The sequence below is a fragment of the Mustela erminea genome, chromosome 18, assembly GCF_009829155.1.
Source record: "Mustela erminea isolate mMusErm1 chromosome 18, mMusErm1.Pri, whole genome shotgun sequence".
Lineage (NCBI taxonomy): Eukaryota > Metazoa > Chordata > Mammalia > Carnivora > Mustelidae > Mustela > Mustela erminea.
This window is the reverse complement of record NC_045631.1, coordinates 24,347,673-24,372,178: the sequence shown is the minus strand read 5'-3', so window position 1 is coordinate 24,372,178 and position 24,506 is coordinate 24,347,673. Positions and strand designations below refer to the sequence as shown.

Sequence of the window (24,506 nt, the reverse complement as noted above, 5' to 3'; positions counted from 1 at the left end):
GTAGGTGCTGGTGCCAAGCTACTGGATGGAACATGAAGAAATGGCCTTATTTACCCAAGTGATCTGATGCAAGGAAATACATCCCCACTGTGGTAACAATTAAGACTGAAATGAATTTCTAAAGAAACTATAGTCCTGGTCCCAAGAAGGTCTCTAAAAATAGATTTAAGAAACTTTTCATTATGAAAATTTTCTAACAAACAAAAGTAGACAAAGCAGCATAACAAATGTATCCATCACGCAGCTGCAAAGAAGTATTAATACACATCCAATTTTGTTTCATACATATCCTCAATCCATTCTCCCGTCCCCCACCCCTATTCCAACTAATTGCTCTGGATTTTTTTTTTTTTTTTAAAGTAGGCTCTACACCCTTCATGGAGCCCAACATGGGGCTTGAACTTACAACCCTGAGATCAACCTGAGCTAAGATCAAGACTGGACACTTAACTTGACTGAGCCACCCAGAGCTGCTACTCTGGATTATTCTTAGCTAAATCTTAAACATTATATAATTTCATACATATTTTAGGGCACATCTTTAGGGATTTTGTTTTAAAAAGCCACAATCTTTATCACACAAAAAAATTAACAGTAATTCTATATATCAATTCATTGCAGGTTCAAAGCACTATGGTTGCTATACTTTTAATGTTCATATTCTTCTATCCTTGGTCAGTGGGGACTTTTACTCAGCTATATTCTGAGTCCCTGTGATGCAGTCCTACATTTTCACCAGTTTCCTTACTTTCTGGTAGGACACGATGCTCTACCTGGGATCACTTGGTACATTTCTAAACCCACAACTGAAACCAGTCATTTTTCTAAGAAGTCCTGATTCCTTTCTAGAATTTCTTTCTTTATTCTTTTTTAAAAATTTCTTTACTCTTAACGTTACAAACTCAGACAAATGAAAATTTGAGTGTCCTCAAACAGAAAAGGAGTTTACACTTTTCCCAAATTCAAGTCATTGCATGATTTACTAGTCTCTTATAAAGCCAAAGGAGAGTAGCTTTAGTTTGGAATGTCTCCCAAACCACTAGTTTTGAAGGGTAGCTTATTTGATTTTAAAGTATAAGCTGTATTTTTAAAGTACAGATTAACTGTATTTTATGAGAGTGTGGTAATTAACCTTCCCCCAAGGCTTTATCAAAGTACTATATAAATTTTAAATGCCTTTTTAAAAAATTTATTTGAGAGTGAGAACATGAGTGGGAGGTGCAGAGACAGAAGGAGAGAGAATCCCAAGCAGACTCCATGCTGAGTGCAAAGGCCTATATAGGGCTCGATCTCACAACCCTGAGATCATGACCTGAGCTGAAACCAAAAGTCAGATGCTTAACTGACTGTGCCACCCAGGCGCCCCTTAATTTTAAATACTTCTTAACATCTTACAAGTACAGAAAAATGTCAGAATATTTCTACAGGACAGAGAATGACTGAAATAACTAGTCACACAGTACAACTCCTGTACAGACACAATAAACACAAAGTTATTTACAAAAAGGAAGATGGATTGCAAAGACAAAGCATCTACCTTCTCTCCAATGAAACAGTCTCCTGAAAATCATTTAACCTGAATGTACATACCTAGTGTAGTTTCATGCACATGTAGATAATCAATAAACACTAATTAACACTCTCCCAAAATTAATGTTCTTTCCATTTCCTAGAATAACTCATGGACAAAACAACTGTAAAACTGCTAAAAAAATGTGACATATTAACCAACAGTAAATTTAAGATCCTGAGTAATTTAATTCCAACAACCTACATAAGATCAAGAAGATCTCTATCAAGAATAAGTTCTAAAGGTAAAAACCAGGCATTTAGGTGGCTCAGTTGGTTAAGTGACTGCCTTCTGCTCAGGTCATGATCCTGGAGTCCTGGGATCGAATTCCCCATCAGGCTTCCTGCTTGGCAGGGAGTCTGCTTCTCCCTCTGACCCTCAAATAAATAAATAAATAAATAATAAATAAAATTTAAAGGTAAAAACCGTTAAGTACCAACTTATAAAGCTAGAAACCTGAACTTTCCAGTATGGTAGCCACTAGTCATATGTAGTTACTCACTGGCAATGTGGCTGGTCTGAACTAAGATCTGATGTATGTATATAAGACACATATTGGGAACGCCTGGGTGGCCCAGTCAGTTGGACGTCTGCCTTTGGCTCAGGTCATGATCCCAGGGTCCAGAGATAGAGCCCCGCAACGGGCTGCCTGCTCTGCAGAGAGCCTGCATCTGCCTGCTGTTCTGCCTACTTGTGCTCTGTCAAATAAATAAACAAAATCTTAAAGAAAAACAACAAACACACATTGGATCTTCAGACTTAGTATGAGAAATATAATGTGGGGCACCTGGGTGCCTCAGTCAGCTGAGCATCTGCCTTCAGCTCAGGTCATGATTTCAGGGTCCTGGGATTGAGCCCAGAGTCCCTGCTGAGCAGGGAGCCTGCTTCCCCTCTCTCTGTAGCTCCCCCTGCTTGTGGGCTCTCTTGTCAAATAAATAAATAAAATTTAAAAAAAAAAGAAAAGCATAATGTAAAATACCTCATTAATAATTTTTATATTGATTTCATGATGAAATGGTACTTTGAATGTACTGTGTTAAGTAAAATATATTATTCATATTAATTTTACTTTTTTAATTTGGCTATCAGAAAATTTTAAATTATATATGCCCCATATTATATTTCTATCAGACAGCACTGAACTTGAAATTACTTGCAGGGGAGACTGAAATATGATAACCTAAGAATACCTAATCTCTATTATTCTGCATCTTTGAGCTATCTAGGCACAGTACAAATTCCATCTCCTCCAAGAAGCGTTCTTCAACTGTTCCTATTTACATGGATCTCTCTTTCGAAGAACTCTTTCTGTCTTTAATAGACATACTCTGGTACCTATTACAAAACTATTATGTTATTATTCCCTAATTTTTCAAATTTTGGGTCTCTTCAACTAAGGCTGAGACATCTATTACCCTTTTTAAATTATGACACGTGGAATAGCATAAACACAAATTATTAGCAATTAACAGATTAACAAGTAGTGTTTACCAAGCATACAAAAGGAAACTCAGAGAGGTTTCACTTTTGTAGGATACATGAATAACCTTGGTGAGAACACAAATGACTTTTACCAGTTTACCAGTTATGTTGACTTTTACCAGTTCATCAGTACCGATGCTCTCAATCTAGATTTAATACTTGGCAAAAATAGCCCATCAGTGACTAGATCGATCCTGGACAGGAAAACCATAGCCTGTGCACAAAATACAGCCCACCACTACTTTTGTATGAGCTGTAAGCTAAAAATGGTTTTCAAATGAACATTTAAAACTGATTTGAGCCTCTGCCTTCAGCTCGGTCATGATCTCAGGGTCCTGGGATCAGGCCCTGCATTGAACTCTCTGCTCAGCGGGGAGTCTGCTCCCCCACCCCCGCCTGCCTGCTTCTCTGCCTACTTGTGACCTCTATCAAATAAATAAATAAAATCTTAAAAAAAAAAAAAAAAAAAGAACCAAATGCTAACAAACTAAACTCCAATATCTGAGTCATTAATTGCCACCGTTTCCACCTGGGCCCCTGGTCTGGTTAGGGGAACTGCTCTCACCCTCCAGGTCTCAGGAAACCCTTTACACTCTAAAAATTCTTGAGATCCCCAGAGAGTTTTTGTTCCTGTGGGTTATACCTACTGATATTTTATGCTATCAGGAATTAAAACAGAAATACTTTAAAAAACACTGATCCATTTAAAATAATAAATGTATTTCATATTAACAAATATTTTAAAGTAAAAATTTTGTATTTTTTAAAAATTAAGATGACAGTGTTCTATATTTTTGCAAATCTCTTTAATGTCTGGTTTAAGAAAAGACAGCTATCTGGGATCAAGCACCACATCGGGCTCTCTGCTCAGTAGGAAGCCTGCTTCCCCCTCTCTGCCTGTCTCTCTGCCTGCCTGTGATCTCTGTCTGTCAAATAAATAAATAAATAAATAATAAAAATCTTAAAAAGAAAAGAAAAGACAGCTGGATCTTCATATTCGTTACTACATTCAACCTGTTGTAGAATACTGTTTGGACTAAAGAAAAAAAATGATACACATATGTTGGTGGAAAAGGGAGCAGTAATTTAACAGCTTTATCAGATTAAGTGGATATTCTTTGATTCACTGAAAAGCTAGACAAATGCTATATTTTTTTCTTTTTTCAGTCTGCAAATGATAGTTCCCTAAGAGTTAGTTGGAGGGACACCTAGATGGCTCAGTGGGTTAAGTGTCTGACTTTTGGTTTCAGCTCAGTTCATGATCTTAGGGTCATAGAATCCAGACCCTCATCAGGCTCTGGGCTCAGCAGGGAGTCTGCCTAAGCTTCTCTCTCTCTCTCTCCCTCTGCCCCTTTCCCACTTGCGTGTGCATGATCTTTCCCTATCTCTAAAATAAATAAATAAATCTTTTTAAAAAAGGTTAGTTGCAATGAGGAATCTGAAACCATATCGAGCTTTTAATATTTAATTGCATTAAAATGCATTCATTTATCAATTATTTTGACTGCCCACGCATAGTTTTGTGATACATGCAGTGGTCATTTCGGAAATACTGGCTGAGTTATGCAGATCTTCCCAATGAGACAAATTTCACCACATAAATTTGAATGTAAATAATACATTCACTAATTTCATTACCAAGCTCATTAGAAAAGTCTGTAAGTATTGGGAAGCTGTCAAGCTCATGTTGTGAGATACAAGTTTTCCAACAATCTAATTTTTACTTTAAAGCTCAAAATGTATCCAATGTCAAATTTTTTCTCTAGAAGTGAAAGGTTCACTTTGTTCATTTTTTTTTTTTTAAAGATTTTATTTATTTATTTGACAGAGAGAGATGACAAGCAGGCAGAGAGGCAGGCAGAGAGAGAGGAGGAAGCAGGCTCCCTGCTGAGCAGAGAGCCCGATGTGGGGCTCGATCCCAGGACCCTGGGATCATGACCTGAGCCGAAGACAGCAGCTTAACCCACTGAGCCACCCAGGTGTCCCAACTTTGTTCATTTTTGATAAAATGTCTCCCAAATACTGAAGCCTGATTAACTATAACCTATCAATCATTTTTTCACTAAAAAATGGGGTTCCCAATTCAAACAATTTTGCAAGGGTTTTTTTTGTTGTTGTTTTTTTGTTTTTTTAGGATTTTTATTTATTTATTTGCCAGAGAGAGAGAGAAAGAGCAAGCGAGCGAGCACAGGCAGGCAGAGTGGCAGCAGAGGCAGAGGGAGAAACAGGCTCCCCACCAAGCAAGGAGCCCGATGTGGGACTCAATCCCAGGACGCTGGGATCATGACCTGAGCCGAAGGCAGCCGCTTAACCAACCGAGCCACCCAGGCGTCCCTGCAAGGGTTTTTCTCCAAGTCAACTATCACTTTGCTATGCAGCAGAAGTGCTTTATGCATAATTCCTGCTTTATCACGTGGAATATTAAAATGACCTATAGTCAAGATTCAAAGCTTAATAAAATAAATTTTTTTTAAAAGATTTTATTTATTTATTTGACAGACGGAGATCACAAGTAGGCAGAGAAGCAGGCAGAGAGAGGAGGAAGAGCCCGACGTGGGGCTTGATCCCAGGACCCTGAGATCATGACCTGAGCTGAAGGCAAAGGCTTTAACCCACTGAGCCACCCAGGCGCCCCTTAATAAAATAAATTTTTAATGCTTCACGAAAACCAGTCATAAGTATAACTGCCTATTTCCCCTCCAAGTATATAGTGGTGACGAATACAATGACTACTGTCACAGTTTGGCACTGCTAACTTGATTCACACTAAGGTACCTGCAGTGCAAATGTCAGCACAGTAAAAAAGGCAAATAATACCCAAGTATTATTATAAAGACAGCTTTGACCTCACAAATCCCCAGAAAAGGATCTTGTGAATCCTCAGGGGCCTGTGAATAATCTGTACCTATTTCCAAATGGTCTGGCTGAATTACAGGGGGAAAAAAAAAGACAAAATGGGCTTTGTTAACATTGATTTTCATCTTTAATTCAGCAACTGAATCTACAGTTGTAGAGTTAAGGACACTAGCTTGAGCCAATTAAAGAACGTATGAGCTTCTGCTTCTCAGTACACTTTTAGCATCTTCTCTAGAACTACTTCAACAGAAGACGTGTAACTAACTGTGCCAGCTCTCAGGAGGTTTTAGGTTAGATCTCAATGCAACAAAATCAAACTGGTTTCATTATTCAAAAAAACTTGTCACAAAGTTAATGTAAAAGCAAACACTTCCTCATGATCTTTCAGTGGGACAAACCCATTTTTATAGATTCTATGAATCTATCAAAAAGCAGTAGAAGCCATAAAATAGGGTATGGGTGTAAAGTGACCAACAGCAGGAGTGATTACCCTTACCTAACGTCCTTTCCCACAGTCATGGCAGCAATCACTTTCTTCACAGCCTCCTTCCTCTTTTCTTTCTTTTCATTATTGAGTTCAGCCTTTAATTCAAAGATTTCTCCTACAAAAGAAGAGAGCAAACTGGTGAGATCTCAGGACCAGAAAACTAGACTGAAATACTACACTCTAATACATAACATGACCACTGACCAGAGGCAGGGAAGCAATTGAAGAAGAGAATTTAAAAACTATAGGACAGGTACAATTCAAGTCCACAGACTATTAATTGACCCACTGACAACAATACCATCTTTGAGATTATGGCCAGAGAAGAACGTAAAATCCAGATCTTGGGAAGTATATGGGTGGGGAAAAAACAAATCTCATGATATCCTACTACGATAGGGAGAGAACGGCATCTGATTGACGAAGATCTTCCATCAGAATTTCAAGGTCCCAAGGAAAAAAGAAATGTAGGCATGAAATGGGTTCACAAATCTGTTTTCAAACCAAAGAGATTCCAGATATCTGCTCATTCACCCACCGATAAAGTACTGAGGTTCAAAGATCACAGAGTGAGTTAGTGACAGAGCTGCTCTTAGAACTGTGCCTCCTGACTGCTGAATCCAGAGGTTTCCAACTAAATATTACCTGAGAGGTATTTAGAGAATAACAATGCTCAGGTTCTATCAGCATGTCAAGAAGAGCTCTCACATTCTTTTTTTTTTTTTTTTTTTTAAGATCTTATTTATTTATTTGACAGAGAGAGACACAGTAAGAGAGGGAACACAAGCAGGGAGAGTGGGTGAGGGAGAAGCAGACTCCCTGCAGACCAGGAAGCCCCACAAAAGGCTTGATCACAGGACCCTGGGATCATTACCTGAGCCAAAGGCAGATGCTTAACAACTGAGCCACCCCGGTGCCCCGTTCATATTTTTTAAAGTTCCTCCATGTGATTCTAATGCACAACCAGGGCTGAGAATCCCTGCTCTAATTAGCACTTTAAGGCTTCAAGGCCCCATCCTATCCAACTGGTCTGATGGAAATAATAAAATTGAAGCTTCAAGAATGGTACAGGGAGGGGCGCCTGGGTGGCTCTGTGGCTTAAAGCCTCTGCCTTCGGCTCAGGTCATGATCCCAGGGTCCTGGGATCGAGCCCCACATCGGGCTCTTTGCTCAGCAGGGAGCCTGCTTGCCTTTCTCTCTCTCTGCCTGCCTCTCTGCCTGCTTGTGATCTCTAATAAATAAATAAAATCTTAAAAAAAAAAAAAAATTGAAGCTTCAAGAATGGTACAGGGAGGGGCACCTGGGTGGCTCAGTGGGTTAAGCCTCTGCCTTCAGCTCAGGTCATGGTCCCAGGGTCCTGGGATCAAGCCCCGCATCAGGCTCTCTGCTCAGAGGGGAGCCTGCCTCCCCCTCTCTCTCTGCCTGCCTCTTTATTTATGATCTCTGTCAAATAAATAAATAAAATCTTAAAAAAAAAAAAGATGGTACAAACCAGACTTTTTTTTTTTTTAAGATTTTATTTATTTATTTGACAGACAGAGATCACAAGTAGGCAGAGAGAAAGGAGGAAGCAGGCTCCCTGCTGAGCAGGGAGCCAGATGCGGGGCTCGATCCCAGGACCATGGGATCATGACTGGAGCCGAAGGCAGAGGCTTTAAGCCACTGAGCCACCCAGGCGCCCCACCAGAGTCATTTTTAAAGGCACAATCTTGAAGGAGTGCTCAGGTTCTGCACAGTGAAATGCCAGGGCTGTCATGGTAATAAACCTCAACTGGTTTTAAAAGAAAAAACAAAAGACACCACTGTGTCTGTGAAAAAGCAGTCGGCTACTCCCAGTTCAACCTTCCCTCTATAGCCTTCAACTCTTCGACAATACTGCCTCATTTTCTGCCATGTTTATATGACTGTGCTTGATGTTCATTTTAACAAGATCTCATTCACCACTGTAGAAACAGTGAGGACGCAAGCTACGTGATCCGCTAAAGCCTTAGGATGGGAAGGATGAAACTGGTAAGAAACACAGAAGCTGAGCACTAAAAAAGCTTGTTACGTCAATATCCAGTGCCAGCAAGGCAAACAAAGTTACAAAAATCGGTTTTATTTTAATCAACAAATGCAAAAATAGCACAGCCCCAAAGGCTGGTCCCTTTAGAGTCATTCTCCTCTCCACCAAGTCCTCTGCTGCCAAATCCAGTTCTTAGGGTTCCCATCATTTACTTCTAGGAACGGTAAAGGACAAGCAGCAGGGTTTCAAAAGTCTGCACTGTGAAAAGCAGCAGAAGCTGAAGAATCAAAACAGGATGTAACTGAAACTATTCCAATTCTAGCATAAACAAAGAATATGTTCCAGTGGCAGTTCTGGTGGGTGTTGCAGGAAGTAAAAGGAACACAGTCTATCCATTTTTTAAAATGTGGTATTTACCCACCAGTGATGCAATCTGTAGGTCTTAAACTTTTACAGATCACTGAATTAAAAAAGGTTACCAGGATTCATTACAAGAGAAGGTTTGAAGAGTTAGGTAAGGGTTTTTTAAAATTTAATTAAATATTTATTCACTTATTTTAGAGGGAGAGGGAGAGAGAGAGGAAGAGGGAGAAAATCTCAAGCAGATACCCTGCTGAGGGTGGGGCCTGTTGTGGGGCTCAATCCCACCACCCTGAGATCATGACCTGAGCCAAAACCAAGACTCAGATAGTTAACTAACTGAGCCATCCAGGTGTCCCAAGTTAGGTGAGTTTTTAAATGACATCTTTTTATGTCAATATAAACAATATCTTGGTCATCAAAGCATATGAAATGTCAACAATAAATAGCATTTCAGAATGTCAGAAAAAAAGCTGAAAATGAGCGACAATGGTTAATGGTTTTTGTGAAGTGTGACTAATCAAGATAGAGAAGTTGGGTGGGAGCCACGAAGCGCATGAATTGAGACATGGTATAGAGAAAGCATGACTCACACACAGGAGACACTCAATAAACATTTTCTGAATAAATAAACAGAATGAATAAGTCAAGGGAGATGGACTTTGTGGTTTTTTTTTTTTTCTTTTAAAGATTTGTATCTATTTATTTGAGAGAGAGAGTGAGAGCAAGAGAGATCACAGAGGTAAAGGGAGAAGCAGACTGCTCCCTGAGAAGGCAGCAGGATGTGGGGCTCTAACCCGGGACCCTGAAATCATGACTTGAACTGAAGGCAGACAGCAACCAACTAAGCCATCCAGATGCTCCAAAGCTGGTCTGTTTTTAAAGGGAGGGTCATCTACAGCATTAGAAAGGAGCTGTTATTTGGAAACTATTTTACAAAAGATGAGGAGGCTGGACTTTCCCAGGAAGAATCCCTAATTCCTAGCCCCATAGCTGTATGTAAAAAACAGCATATTTCATATATACACACACACACACACACTCTTAGAGATTTTACTTTAATATATATATATATATATATATACACACACAAACACACATACACACACACACTTTAAAGATTTTATTTGAGAGAGAGAGGATGCATGCCCATGCACATAGGGAAGGAGGAGAGGGAGAGAATCCTCAAGCAGACTCCATGCTGAGTGCAGAGCCCAACACTGGGCTTGATCTCATGACCCCAAGATCATGACCTGAGCCAAAATCAAGAGTCATACACTCAACAGACTGAGCCACCTAGACACCCCGTAAAGCAGTATTATATTTCTGATTACAAAGACTATGAGGTTAATAAATTCAAAGCTGTTTTCAAGTAATCCACAGACTATGACCTAAAAATCATGGAACTGACTCTAGAGGTTCCCTTTTTTTTTTTTTTTTTAAACATTTAATTTATTTATTTGACAGAGAGAGAGAGCACAAGCAGGGGGAGAAGCAGGCTCCCTGATGAGCAGGGAGCCAGATGTGGGGCTCGATCCCAGGACCTTGGGACCATGACCTGAGCCAAAGGCAGAGGCTTAAGGACTGAGCTACCCAGGCATCCTAGAGGTTCCCTGTCTTAAGTACAAAGAATGTATTTAGACAACACCCAAAGAATGAGGTAAATCTATATATGGAGGGATATGAAAATACCAAGTTTCTATGTACTGTTGCATGACCTCTTTTTGTTAAAGATAAAAAACTGCTTAATCATATGGATTAATACTTTCATTTATATGCACAGAAAAAAACTAAGGATACACCTGAGTTCACCTCAGGAACTGGAATAAGGAGAAAGAGAATTGCATTTTTATTTTTTACGTGACCTATATTGCTTTAATAGTACTGTTCGTTATAAAATATTTCCAAGTTAAAAAAAAAGAGAATGACTGTGCTGCTGCTGCTGCCTTCCTCAGATCTACCAATCTTCAATGGATCCAAATTGGATTTCATCCTCTTACCAGAATAGAACCTTCAACTCAAAATCATGTGTATCATAGCCCTATCTTTACAAACCTATCCTTTAATAATTTATTCAAATACCCAGTTCTATACAAACAATAGATCCCCAATGAGACTGTCCACAATATGCATGTCTGAAGAGGTCAGGAACATTCTAGGGGGAACAATTTGACACTATAACTTTTGAAGAACTCAAACTCAAAGAACTCAAAAGTTCTTTGATCAAGTTTTCGTACTTACCTTTTTTATTGGTTGTGAAGTACTTGGAGTCAGTCATGGTTTTGGATCTTTAATGTGCACCTATAACAAGAGAAGAAAAAATGATTTATCCAATTTAGTGATGTCCAGCAAGGCATTTGATTAATTTTAATAACATTTATAAGAATTTCTATACTCAGGAGCACCTGGGTGGCTCAGTGCGTTAAAGCCTCTGCCTTCGTGATCAAGTCGTGATCCCAGGGTCTTGGGATTGAGCTCCGCATTGGGTTCTCTGCTCAGCAGGGAGCCTGCTTCCCCCCCATTCTCTGTGCCTGCTTTTCTGCCTACTTGGGATCTCTTGTCTGTGAAATAAATAAATAAAATCTTAAAAAAAAAAAAAAGAATTTCTGTACTCAAAAATGGGTATTTTCTTCCTTACCACCATTACTGGTGATTCAAGACATGCAAAGATAATTAGGGATGTTAACTCTTGCCTCAAGGAACTATCTGGGGCAAAATCCATAGGCTAAATGGCATGAATTGATAATCTATTATGGCCTTGTGATTTTATGCATAATTATCTCCTCCAAGCCTCCAAGACCTAAAGCTAGACCTTTCTGCAAATACATCTTCAATTAGGCACTCAAATATTAAGATAAGAAAAAGTTTGTTTTGAAAGATCTCCCCATTACTTTCCATTAAGGAAAATCTTATTTACTCCCTACCTCAAGATGGAGTCATTCCAAAGCACATATCCTGAAGCAATAGTAAGGTTGAAAGAGAAAACTGTGCCAACCTATTCACCATTACATGAATCTCTTGAAAAAAGGAATCTCAGAATAAAAAGCCTACATTAATAGGACAATATTCTTTCACAACAAATCTCTAGAGGCAAATATGCCTCACACGTGGATTTCTTAATTATAGTTTTCATATTTCCAACTATCTATACTTAGCCCAAAAGTATTCCCAAATAATAAATAATATCACTTTACAGCTAAAAACAAGGCAAAAAAAAAAAAAAGAGAGAGAGAGAGAAGATATTTATTCAGTCACATTGCATACAAAAAAGAATCAGAAGGTGTTAAAACTCAAAAGATCATGGATCCCAGCCTCAAGTTAATGCTTCAAGTTAAATGGAAAATTAATCCAACTGACACATGGTTCTACTAGTGAAACAAAAGGGCATGGACTGGCCACATTTCTCCCCCTAATAATGAGACAATGTTTTCTGATTTAAGAAACTTTTAAGACTTTGTCCTAGGTAGTTGATATCTTTAACTTTATTTAAATTTCCATGTAGTAATATTCCTTCCACACTCAAAAATGTGTATCTTCTTCCTTACCATCCTCATTAACAATGCTTATTACCAAATTTAGGACTGATGCCTGGCACCTGCTCATTATTGTCAAGCCAAAACAACATGAGTGATACCACATTTGGCAAACAACAGTAAATATGGATCAGAGAGAAAAGACCCAAGCAATAAACAAATCAATGTAATTAAGGAAAATAAAAAAAGAGCCAAATAAACATGAAATAATGAAAAAAGCCTGGCTCAAATCTGATCTCTACATTGTGCTACTTGGATAGCCTAAGGGAAATTAAACTCAGCTGAGCTCTTTCCAAGTAGCTTCTATTTACAGTCCTGATCCTTATGCAAGAGTGCTTTAGGTTGTACCAGAATTTCCCTGAATTACCTTCTATGTGAGCTAGAACTCACAAATATTATAGAATACAGAAATTCCCATTTTGATATAATTAAAAATTAACCTGTGACAGAGGCTTGCTTTTTACAATATTTTCATAACGCCTTCCTAGCAAAAATTCAAAGAATGTTATAATTATTTAATCCATTCACCATGTACACTAAATGTGAAATGGGCAAATTGAAGAAAGGAGTCCTTCATGTATAAGATCTGAAATAAATCTGAAGTTATTATGTAAGAACTTACACATACAAAGAGAGAAACCGCTATACAGAAATGATTTCTAGAACCTGAGAGCCAGAGCTCAAGGCCAATATGGTCTGTCTAGGATGTTATTATGCCATCTTAAGTCCAAAAGAATCCTCAAAACTTAAAACTTACTTAGGATTTAAAAACATAATCTGGGGGTGCCTAGGTGGCTCAATCGTTAAGACTCTGTCTTTGGCTCAGGTCACGATCCTGGGATGGAGCCCCACGTTGGGCTTCCTGCTCTGTGGGAAGCTTGCTTCTCCCTCTCCCACTCCCCCCGCCTGTGTTCCCTCTCTGGCTGTCTCTCTCTGCCAAATAAATAAAAATCTTTAAAAATAAATAATTACATACATACACACACAATCTGGATGTTATTTTTCACTGTTTCTTTGAAAAAAGGCACAAAAATTGTTCTGTTTTCTAAAGATCTCATAAACATATGCACATATTAAATTCTTAACAAGAATTTTAACCACAGTCTGTTAATGATGAAGTTAACCTAGTCTTAAATTCTGCCTTTACAGGGCACCTGGGTGGCTCAGTGTTAAGGTTAAAGTCTCTGCCTTGGGCTCGGGTCATGATCCCAGGGTCCTGGGATGGAGCCCCACATTGGGCTCTCTGCTCAGCAGGGAGCCTGCTTCCCCTCTCTCTCTGCCTGCCTCTCTGCCTACTTGTGATCTCTGTCTGTCAAATAAATAAATAAAATCTTAAAGCTCTGCTGGCACCATTTAGAAAAAAAAAATCTGCCTTTAGTAGTGACCCACACATTTCACTACCTCCCTTAAATTTCATTGTCAAGGAATATATTTCTGTCCTATTCACTGGGAGCACTGTGTTCCTAACTAAGGAACAATGTACCCACCCACAAAATTTCAGGGAAGAGAGACAAGTCATCTTAGCTCCTAAAATAAGAATCCCTGCTCTTAAAGAAAGGGAGAAACCGATCACTCTTAGCTTCCACTGCTGTAAACAATAGTAAATGAAGCATCCCTGACCCCTATTGACAGGGAAACCTACCTGCCTTAAGCCAAAAGAAAACTCCAAGAAAAATTAAAGTAGTCTAAACAAAGACAAGCGGGAAGAGGTGGTGGTTGCACAGCACTAAGAATGTACTAAATGTCACTCAACTGTTCACTTTAAAATGATTAATTTTATGTTATGTGAATTACACTTCAAAAAACTATATATGGGGCATATGGGGCTCAGTGGGTTAAGCATCTGCCTTCCGCTCAGGTCATGATTCCAGGGCCCTGCATCAGGCAGGAGCCTGCTTCTCCCTCTCCATCCTTCTTTCTCAAATAATAAATCTTTTTTTAAAATTACATACTTTTTAAATGAGATAATCACATGCCAAAGATGAACATAACCAGGTTCTCAAAAATACAGGATGGTGAAAACTGCAGCCTGCATTAGAAACCAAAGGAAAAGTAGCTAAGATAGAGCTGAAAAAAAAAAAAAAGAAGTAAAATATTTGCTGAAGAGCCTCAAAAATCAAGCTCTTCCTGGAAAAAAAAAAATGTTTCTTTTTTCTCCTAGAGGAAACCCCAGGAAAAAGTAAAGCCATCATGGAGTCTGAATTCACACCACCTTCCCACCAGATAAACGAGACAAGTCACTGACTGTTCTAGGACCTGCGGTATGGCCTTGGGATACTGCTAAACAATGGCGACCACAGGGAAAGCACACACTCACTCTTGTCCTAGCCCCGCTAGCCCAGCGTCTGATGCCTGCATTTTCAGAAAAAGCCTCCCTCCCTACATGGGATGATATATCTGGATTTAACATAACCTAGCTTCTACCAAATACAGCTTGTGAAAGACCCTTCTCTTCTATTCCCCCTCCTTACAGTGCCCCTAAAGAAAATAAGGCCAGAAAAAAATAGGGTCTCAACGTCAAATGGCTCTCTGGGAAATGGCAGCTAAATTAGACTTGGTGAGGCCACTAAATCCCTTCTTCTCACACATAGTTGGCTTTACACAGTCTGGAGCCTGTAGCAAAAAAACTGGCCGGAGCTAACCCAATTATAGGGCAGAAAGGCCATTTAAGACATCTTTCGTTACAGGGGTGAGAAGCACTGAGATTTCAAACTTCTTTTTTCAAGATTTTATTTATTTGACACAGAGAGCACACAGGCTCTTGGCTGAAGAGAGAGCCCCACGTGAGGCTCAATTCCAGGACCCTAACATGATGACCTGAGCCAAAGGCAGATGCTAAACCAACTGAACCACCCAGGTGCCCCTCAAATATTTCAATAGATATTTCAATGCAAAGATAATAGTGTCTTCCATTATCATTTAGCTCATAAGAAATCACAAGGCTCCTAATTATAACAAACACGCTTGCGATTGTTTTTTTTTTAAGCTTTTATTTATGTATTTTAGAGGGAGTTTGTGGCAGGGAGGAGCAAAGGGAGAGGGACAAGCAGACACTGCGCTGAGCTCAGAGCCTGACATGAGGGTTCAATCCCATGACCCTGAGATCATGATCCGGGCACAAATTAAGAGCTGGAGGCTCAAATAATTGAGCCACCCAGGCACCTCCACACCCGTGATTTCTATTTAACTATGTCAGACTACAAAGTAATTTATTATTATACAGTAAGAAAGAACTTCAAAAATTTTACATCCAATTTTTAAAAATTTTATTAAAGAGAGAAAATGAGCAGGGAAAGGGGTAGAAGGACAAACAAGCTCCTCACTGAGCATGGAGCCAGACACGAATCCCAGGACCCTGAGACCATGACCTGAGCCCAAGTCAGATACCCAACACACTGAGCCACCTAGGTGCCTCAAGTTTTACACCCAATTTTTTTTTTTTTTAAAGATTTTATGTATTCATTTGAGAGATAAAGCACAAGCAAGGGGAGAGGCATGGGGAGAAACAGACTCCTCTCTGAGCAGGGAGCCCAATGAAGGGCTCCATTCCAGGACCTGGGATTATGACCTGAGCCAAAGGCAGATGCTTAACGGACTGAGCCACCCAGGTGCCCCTTAGATCCAATTTTTTTTTCTTTTTAAGATTATATTTATCTATTTGACACAGAGAGAGACAGCAAGAGACGGAACACAAGTATAGGGAGTGGGAGAGGGAGAAGCAGGCTTCTTGCTGAGCAGAGAACCCAATGCAGGCTCAACTCCAGAACGCCGGGATGATGACCTATGACAAAAGCAGAGGCTTAACGAATGAGCCACCCAGACACCCTCTTCCATCCAATTATTAACTGAAACAGCAAAACTCTGGAAAACTGAAGCCTAGAAGTAAAGAAGGAAGAAAGAAGAAGGTATCGTATCTAATTCACTGCTTGCTCAGCTTGGGTCAAACCCGTACATAAAATGTAATATTTTTAAATATGGATGTTTAAGGTGGGGGAAGATGAACTGAACTCTCTTGAGTCTCAACTCACAAAATGTTAACTCTGTGTTAATTTTACCACTCAACTTTCATTGAGGCTGTTTGCAGAACACACTATCCTTTCTGCTTCCTCGGGAGTTTAAACTGTTAAGGTACCTGCAAACAGTTCTCACCTTACCACCACGCTTAGTCATCACTGGAATGTGTTACACGCTTTCTTGTACAGTTGCATCTCCTCCATCTGCTTTCCGTTATTACTTTGTAAGTGTACCCTGAGGCTAAGCAATACAGGCATACCAGAAACTTAATTAATCATTTAAATTGTCCCTCATTCAGACCACTTTCTGGGTCATTCCGCCTTTTCGAAACTTACTGTGCTTTCTTTACTTTTTCTTTTTAACCTCAATGATTATCGTAACAGCATCTGGCATTTAAAACACCTATTTCTTTTAAAAATCAAAGTTTAATGAAGTATCCACACTTTATGCACACTGCTTCATAATGAAATAGCCAGGTAAGTTCAATAAAAGCCTCCCCCCCAGGTAGAAGACTGCTCTGAAAAGAAACAGCTTAAATTAATCCTTTGGATGCAAAGAATATGGAAATAACAACACATTCCAGTTTCTTTGCCTCTGGCTTAGTCTACAGCCTTTCCCAAACGAGATCATTCCTGCTAAACCCAGAAAGAAAAAATTCGGGGCTGATTTACCCCTATTTGCTTCCCCCTCTCTCACATCGGGTCTGAAGGTTTCTCTTCCCTTCCCCCAAGTGTCAGGAATTCCTCTTCAGGCCCAGGTGGTCAAGATTCTTGGGATATATTCCTCCATTACCAGATGGGAGAGAGGAGTCGTTTCACCTCCAATTACCGGAGACAGGAGAGTGCTGCCCGCCAATGGACAAACCTGTGGGGGAATCCCTTTCGCCCTCTACTTAGCTGGTCAAGTCCCAGCCTCCGAATGAACGACGCCAAGCGGGGCAGAAGGAAGGTTCTCCCGTGCCGCCTCCAGCCTATACCGGCCACACCCCTGGCCTCTGGCCCCAACCCCCGACCTCGAACATATCCCCCATCCCGTGCCCTCCGCCCCACCAATTCCCAGCTGCCACACCCAAGAATTCCCTCGTCAGGCCGGAGTCGTGGAGTCCCTCTCTCCAACCCTCTTCCTCACAACGGTCACACCCGACGGCTCACTTCATCCTCAACGGTCACGCTCCTAGGATTTCTTCTCCCGCCCACCCCACCAGCCTCCAACTCAACCTGGGGTCCCCCTGCCATCAATGAGGGACACACCCCGAAGTTAGCCGCCTTGAACTCACCGGAGGCGAGGGCGGGGGTGGCGGCAGCAGCCAGAGAGCACGGCCCGAGCGGTGTTGTAATGGTTTCCTGCACGTCACGACTCCTTCTCCAGGTCTAAGCCACTGCGCAAAACCCACTTTGCCAGGGACAAAAATGGTGGACAGGAAACTCTGACGTCAGAGAACCTCGACGTTTACCGTCATCCCCGCGCGCGGGAGAACCAGAAAGGCGGCGATCTCTGTCCCCTTGGAAACGGACCGGTCTTTTTTGTTTTTTGTTTTTGAGCGGAAACTGGAGACTGGACCCAAGAGGAAGTTCGGGGGCTATGCGAGGACTATATTAAACAAACTGACGTTCCCTGGATTTGTTTCCTCGCACAGGAGTTCTCTAAAACCTCTCACATGCAAGGGATTGAAATATCGTTTCTTTTATTAAAAAAAAAATTTTAAGGCTCAGCTGATTTCGCAGGCCAGCTCAGGACTGTGGACAATGGTGAGAATGTGACTGGGAAATCACTTAACATGTCCTTAATCTTAGTCTTTTTTTTTTTTAAGATTTTATTTATTTATTTGACAGACAGAGATCACAAGCAGGCAGAGAGGCAGGCAGAGAGAGAGAGAGGGAAGCAGGCTCCCCGCTGAGCAGAGAGCCCAATGCGGGGCTCAATCCTTGGACCTTGGGATCATGACCGGAGCCGAAGGCAGAGGCTTTAACCCACTGAGCCACCCAGGCGCCCTCTTTAATCTTAGTCTTAACTGCGAAATGAATCCAATCATCTCTCTGGCTTGTGAAGTTTAAATGGGATAATGTAGGTAACGCATCTGGCTTATAGGAGGGCTTACAAAAAAATAAATTACATTTGGAAACCAAGACCTAGAAATCTCTGTACCTCTCCCTCACTTGTGCTGTGAACCTAGAACTGCTCTAAAAGTAAGATTTTAATTTAAAAAAAAAAAATGTGGAGAGCGAGAGAGCCTGGGGCAGAAGTTGAGGAAACCAAAATGCAAAGCGGACTGCAAAGTAGAAAGAAAGAAGGAAAAGCAGATGGTTATAATGTTTCAGCATGTTTTTAAGAGTTCTATGAAAGCAGGAACTATACCAGTCTGTTCACTCCTCTATCTGAGACCTAGCCCCCCTCCCCAAAATTTGTTGAATGCATAAATGTATTGAGTGGTCAACAATATCAGTTGCTATAGAGAAGAGGAGGAAGGGCTCAAGTGTCCAAGGATTTAGCAACATAAAGGTATTTGATATCATGGTGCCTGGGTGGCTCAGACAGTTAAGCAACCAACTCTTGATTGCAGCCCTGGTCATGATAGCAAGGTTGAGATTGAGCCCCACATGGCTCTGCACGGGGCATGGAGTCTGCCTAATATTCTCTTTGCCCTCCCTCCTGCCTCAGCCCCCCTCCCTCTGAATAAATAAGTAAATAAATAAATAAATAGTCTTTGATGTCATCGCTGCAACCATCAGTAAAGATATGAAGGCAAAAGCCATGCTGCAGAAGTGTGAGGATGAATAGGAGGCAAGGACATGAAAACAGGAGTTGTAACTTCTAGCTGTAGGACACTTGGATGGCTCAGTCAGTTAAGCTTCTGCCTTTGGCTCAGGTCATGGTCCCAGAGTCTTGGGATCAAGTCCCACTTCCAGCCCTCCGCTCAACTGGAAACCTGCTTCTCCCTGCTTTGCCCTCTGCCTGCCACTCCCTGTGCTTGTGCTCGCTCTCTGTCAAACAAACAAATAAATAAAAAATCTTTTAAAAATATGGGGGCAAAGAGTATATAGGATATTTAGGAGAGAAAATAGCAAAGATTTTTTTTTAAGTTTTTTTTAAGTTTTTAAAGTCATATATTTTCTTTATACTATACTTTCTTTACACTATACTACTTTTCTTTATACTATACTATCATGAACCATGAGTTCAATGATTGTTCCTACCCATAAGACTCCTAAAGCTCTATTTCTAACCTTGACTTATTCCTAACTTCACCACCAAATGCTAACCACACTGATGGAAAAATCTGTATTTATTATGGCCCACCCAAATTAAATAAATCATGAGATGAGGGAGGAGGGTGCTGAAAAACCTGGTTCCAGTTAAAACTCCCAGAAATCAGAGGAGGATTTTGTAAAGAAGATCCCACCAGAAAAATATTTATTAAAGGACTTTGATTCATGTCCTTCTCCTATTCAAAAACTTTTAGCAGATCCTCAATGCCTAGTAAATCCAAACCTACCCTTCCCTCAGTTTCCCCCATCTCTATGCTCTTTAGTTTTCTCATCTGTAAAATAGGGGAAATAGTAATATTCTATCATATTATTATTATAAGGACAAAGGGAATTGATATATGTAAAGCACTTAGAACTACGACTGCACACAGTATGACTATGCAGCATTTGCTACAGTTGTGATTATCTCAATAAATTACACTAAATTGATCAAGCCAGAAACCTGGAGAGTCATTCTTGATTTCTCTCTCCCTTAATGGTCACATCCAAACCATCTCCGAGCTGTCAATCCACCTTCAAAATAAACCTTTTCTTTTTTTAAAAGATTTTATTTATTTATTTATTTATTTATTTGCCAGACAGAGAGAGAGAGAACACAAGCAGGTAGAGCTGCAGGCAGAGGCAGAGAGAGAAGCAGGCTCCCCACTGAGCAAGGAGCCCGATGAGGGACTTGATTCCAGGACCCCGGGACCATGACCTAAGCCGAAGGCAGTGGCTTAACCGAGCCACCCAGGTGCCCCTCAAAATAAACCTTTAATTCATCCAATCCCCTTTATTTCACCTCATTAATCTAAACCACCACCTAGTGCCTGGGCTACCAGAAACCTCTACTTTCCTCCCAACCATTATCCATACAGCAGCCAAGTTACTTAACTTATTCTCAAGTGTGTAACAAACATTTTTAAGAAGTGCACACATAATATATGGAAACTTCGGAAGAATTTTCACAACGTAAACATAACCACATAAACATTACAGGATCATCTTAAAAATACAAACCTCATCATGATTCTGGTGTATAAATCCTTCAAGGAATTCCCATTGCACTTGAATTAAAATCTAGTCTCCTTCCCATGGCCAGAGTCCTTGCACGGTTTGACCCCTACCTCTAACATTTTTTTTTTTTTTCAGAAGATTTTATTTATTTATTTGACAGAGAGAGAGATCACAAATAGGCAGAGAGACAGACGAGGAGAAGCAGGCTCCCTGCTGAGCAGAGAGCCCCATGCGGGACTCGATCCCAGGCCCCTGGGATCATGACCTGAGCCGAAGGCAGAGGCCCAACCCACTGAGCCACCCAGGCGCCCCCCTACCTCTAACATTTTATGCCGTTCAGTTACTCTGCATTTCCTCTTTTGCTATCACAGCCCTCACATATGTCACACTCTTTCCCATCCTAGGGTCTTCACAAATACCGCCCCTCCTGACTCATAATCAACAACCCATCCCCATGGTTGGCTCATAATTTGGTCTAATTGTAGTCTCCGAAAAGCACTGTTTCCCCAATCTAAAAGGTTCTGCCCTCCTAGCCCACACTGCCACACCATCCCAGCACTTATTCCATTTATAAATTATGTGTGTTTATTTACTTATTATTTCCCTTTTCAACTAGAGTATAAATTCCATATCTGTTTTTACTATTTCATACCCAGCACCTAGCATAATGCCTGACACATTACTCGGTATTTATTAAACAAATGAATATCCACAGGCAAAGAACTAAAAGTACCATTTAAGACCTTCCATAATCCACCTAAGTGTATGCTCAACATACTCTGTTATTCCTTTCTGTAGCTCTACAGTTAAACTAAACAATTCGTTCCACCTACATAGTCCCTACTGCTCCCTTAGCCTGGAAAGCCCTACCACTACCATAACTTGCCCCAAATGTACTCATTTTTTGAGATCCACCTAATTTACAGAATTTTCTCAGTGGTATCTGTTATGGTACAAGGTACAGAAGGTACCAGGTTACATCACTGTATTAGAAAGCAACTGGCAAAGAGAAGCTGAAATAAAATATAAGGATAGAAATGTTTTTCGCTTTGGTTACATAGGCCAACATAGGGCTTCTATTTAAGCTAGCTTGTAGTGCCTTATTTCTCCCAGCTGATAGTTATCTCTTCCTCTAAACTCACATCAGACTAACCTATCCGATGGCTCTTAATACTGCTTTATATATATATATATATATATATATATATATATATAATACCTCTTAATATATGTATAAATATATATACTATTATTTTATTATATAATAAAAATCTATATATAAAATATATATAATACCTCTTAATACTTAAGTATACTTTTTATGTGTCTTATCTATTAAAACATAAACCTGAGAGTGTGATCTATGCTGAGGTGGTTATTATTTGTTGGCTGCAATAATTGGTATTAATTGGGGGCACCTGGGTGGCTGTCAGTTAAGTAAGTATTCAACTCTTGATTTTAGCTCAGGTCACGATCTAGGGGTGGTAAGATGCAGCCCCACATGGGGCTCTGTGCTCAGTGAGAAGTCGGCTTGCGATTCTTTTTCCCTCCCCCACCCCCAGCTCGCACACTCTCTAAAATAAATGAAATATATATTTTTTTTAATTGGCATTGGTTATTTTTTTACTGCTTCTCTTTTTTCTCTTGTAATAATTTCAATTTACTTTTGGGTCATCCTCAAAAGACTATTAATCAAGATGTCTTGCCTTTTCCCCCTGCCCTAAGATTTGTTTACTTTAGAGAGAGTGAGCAAGTGTGCGGGGCAGGGGTGGGGAGGCAGAGAATCTTACGCAGACTCTACAATGAGCACGGAACTGGGTACCAACCAATCTTACAACCCTGAGATCATGACCTGAGCTGAAACCAAGAATCAGACACCTAACTGGCTGAGCCAGCAGGAACTCCAGTCTTGCTCTCTTCTAAGAGTGAAACAGAGTGGAGAGGAAATCTGAACCAAGGTAGGGCAATAGCCATTTGAATCATAAGTACAGTGACAGAAAGTTGTTGAAGCTTTTTCATGCAACAACACTGCTTGGGTGAGACTACTAATTCTTGCTGGAGACATCCAATACAACTGTAGTTCCTGTCCTTTTTAGTGATGGCTTTCCTCATTTTGTTAACTACTCCATACATTCCCAAACATTTTAAAAATATTAGCTTGCTTCTTCTGCTTGTAAACAAAGAACCCTAATTGATAAAAACGTTTAATTTCCCACTTGTAGTTGATGCTAAGTCTCAACTTCGTTCTTTTGTAGTAGCTACTATTTGTAACCCTGAAACTAATAATACATTATATGTTAATTTAAAAAATCCTCACAACCCTATGATACATTATGGGTACATTATGATTTCCACTTTATAGAGGAGATTGAGACCCAGAGAGGTTATGTCAGTGCCTGAGGTATCAGCCACAGTAAGTGGGGGCTGAACCAGAATCGAACTTACGTAGTGAAAACTGAAGTCTGGCCTCATATTTTATGACTCTGCGTTGCCTGAATCTTCCTCTTCATCCTTAGCATGGTCAGTCTGCCAATGCTTGAGGTCTCCAGTGATGGGGGAACTTAGTCTGGTGTCAGCCCCACCTCTCCTTTCCTACCTTGGTTGTGCCACTCCCAGCCCCTCTGCCACACTGACCTGTGTGAAGTTCTTTGAAGTAGAACTTCACTGTGTCCTTTCCCTATCTGTCCCTCTTTATGGCGCTGCTTTCTGTCTGAAATGTCCAGCCACATTGGCTGGAAAATGCACTTCAAAATCTGGTGTATTCCATGGACTCTAAAACATCACTGATTTTCAAGATGCACCTTTATTTTATGTTCACTTGAGAAAGAAAAATTCTGCCAGCTAAACTTTGACATAATGCCTTCTTATCACTTGGAATTTTTATTGTTAATGAAAGAAGCTCATTAGATGACGTTTATCGTTTACTACTCGCGCCCCTAGAAAAACATAACAGAAATAAATTGGGTAAGTTAGTCCTTTAAAAAAAAGCTATTGTTAGAACACCTAATACTTGTCAGGTGCTTTATACAGATACAGTATCTCTAGTCCTTGAATTTCTGTAAGGCAAAAGTCTTCCATCAACGTGATTGTCGCTGGCAGGTTATTTGGTAGAGTAAAAAACACGTTTAGAACTGTAAGATTAACTTGCAAGACTTTATTGAAACAATTAAACCCAAACCTTCTTTTTGAGGGTTCTCATTATGCAAACCAATGGTCTTTACGCCGTAAGTTCCTGTTAGGCCGTGAATACCTTCTATTCCTAACCACTTAGCATAGAAGTGGGGAGGGGCTGGAGAGAAAGAGGAATGGTTGAACTTTAACTCACTGAAACTCAATAAACCCGTATACGCAACTCAAACGAAGCAAAGTTGCACACGATGTAAAAGCATTTTGCAAACCCTAAGGTAAATTACGTTAATTCTGCAATACAAACAGTGAAAAGTACCATCTGCCAAGCGTCCCCAGTTCATTCTAGCTAGAACACACCAGGATCCCTCCGTCTTAACACGTATTCATCCCCCTGTGACACATCCAAACGTGTACGGCAGCAGGAACCATTTTCATCGAGTGTGCAAGTGCCTAGTTACGCTTGAACACAACTACACCTAGGAGACTGTTAATCTACCAGCTGGAATGGAAAGTAAGAGTTCCCAGTTCCAACCGACTGCAGGAGCCTTTTTCATCCTATCATCTTTTTCATAACTAGCAACAAAGCTAAAGCCTTCTATCGCCAGCTGCGTCGCTCCAAATCCTTCCCGGAAGGGGGCAGAATATAAATTACCTACCGCCCCCGCCGCGCGCACAGAGACCTTCCGTACGTCCATACTCCCTTTTGTTCCCCCACCCCTAACCAAATCGCCCAAGGGAACAGAGTCCTCAGCAGCAGGCCCGAACTCTTGGCTCCCGGCGCCAGGTGTCCCCGCAGCGCCCCGAACAT

The 24,506-nt window shown here is 40.5% G+C and overlaps 1 protein-coding gene across 2 annotated transcripts in view; it reads right to left on the bottom strand.

Moving 5' to 3' along the window:
• AP2B1 (adaptor related protein complex 2 subunit beta 1) overlaps window positions 1–17,737 on the bottom strand; it is a 129,130-nt gene extending 111,393 nt beyond the window's left edge. For both annotated transcript variants that reach the window (XM_032319599.1, XM_032319600.1), the window contains exons 1-3: window positions 17,584–17,737; window positions 11,002–11,061; window positions 6,405–6,510 (exon numbers count right to left, since the gene is read on the bottom strand). In XM_032319599.1, coding sequence (XP_032175490.1) covers window positions 6,405–6,510; window positions 11,002–11,038 — 143 coding nt within the window. In that variant the 5' untranslated portion in view covers window positions 11,039–11,061; window positions 17,584–17,737. The remainder of the gene's footprint in view (window positions 1–6,404; window positions 6,511–11,001; window positions 11,062–17,583) is intronic.
• Window positions 17,738–24,506: the final 6,769 nt, after the last annotated feature.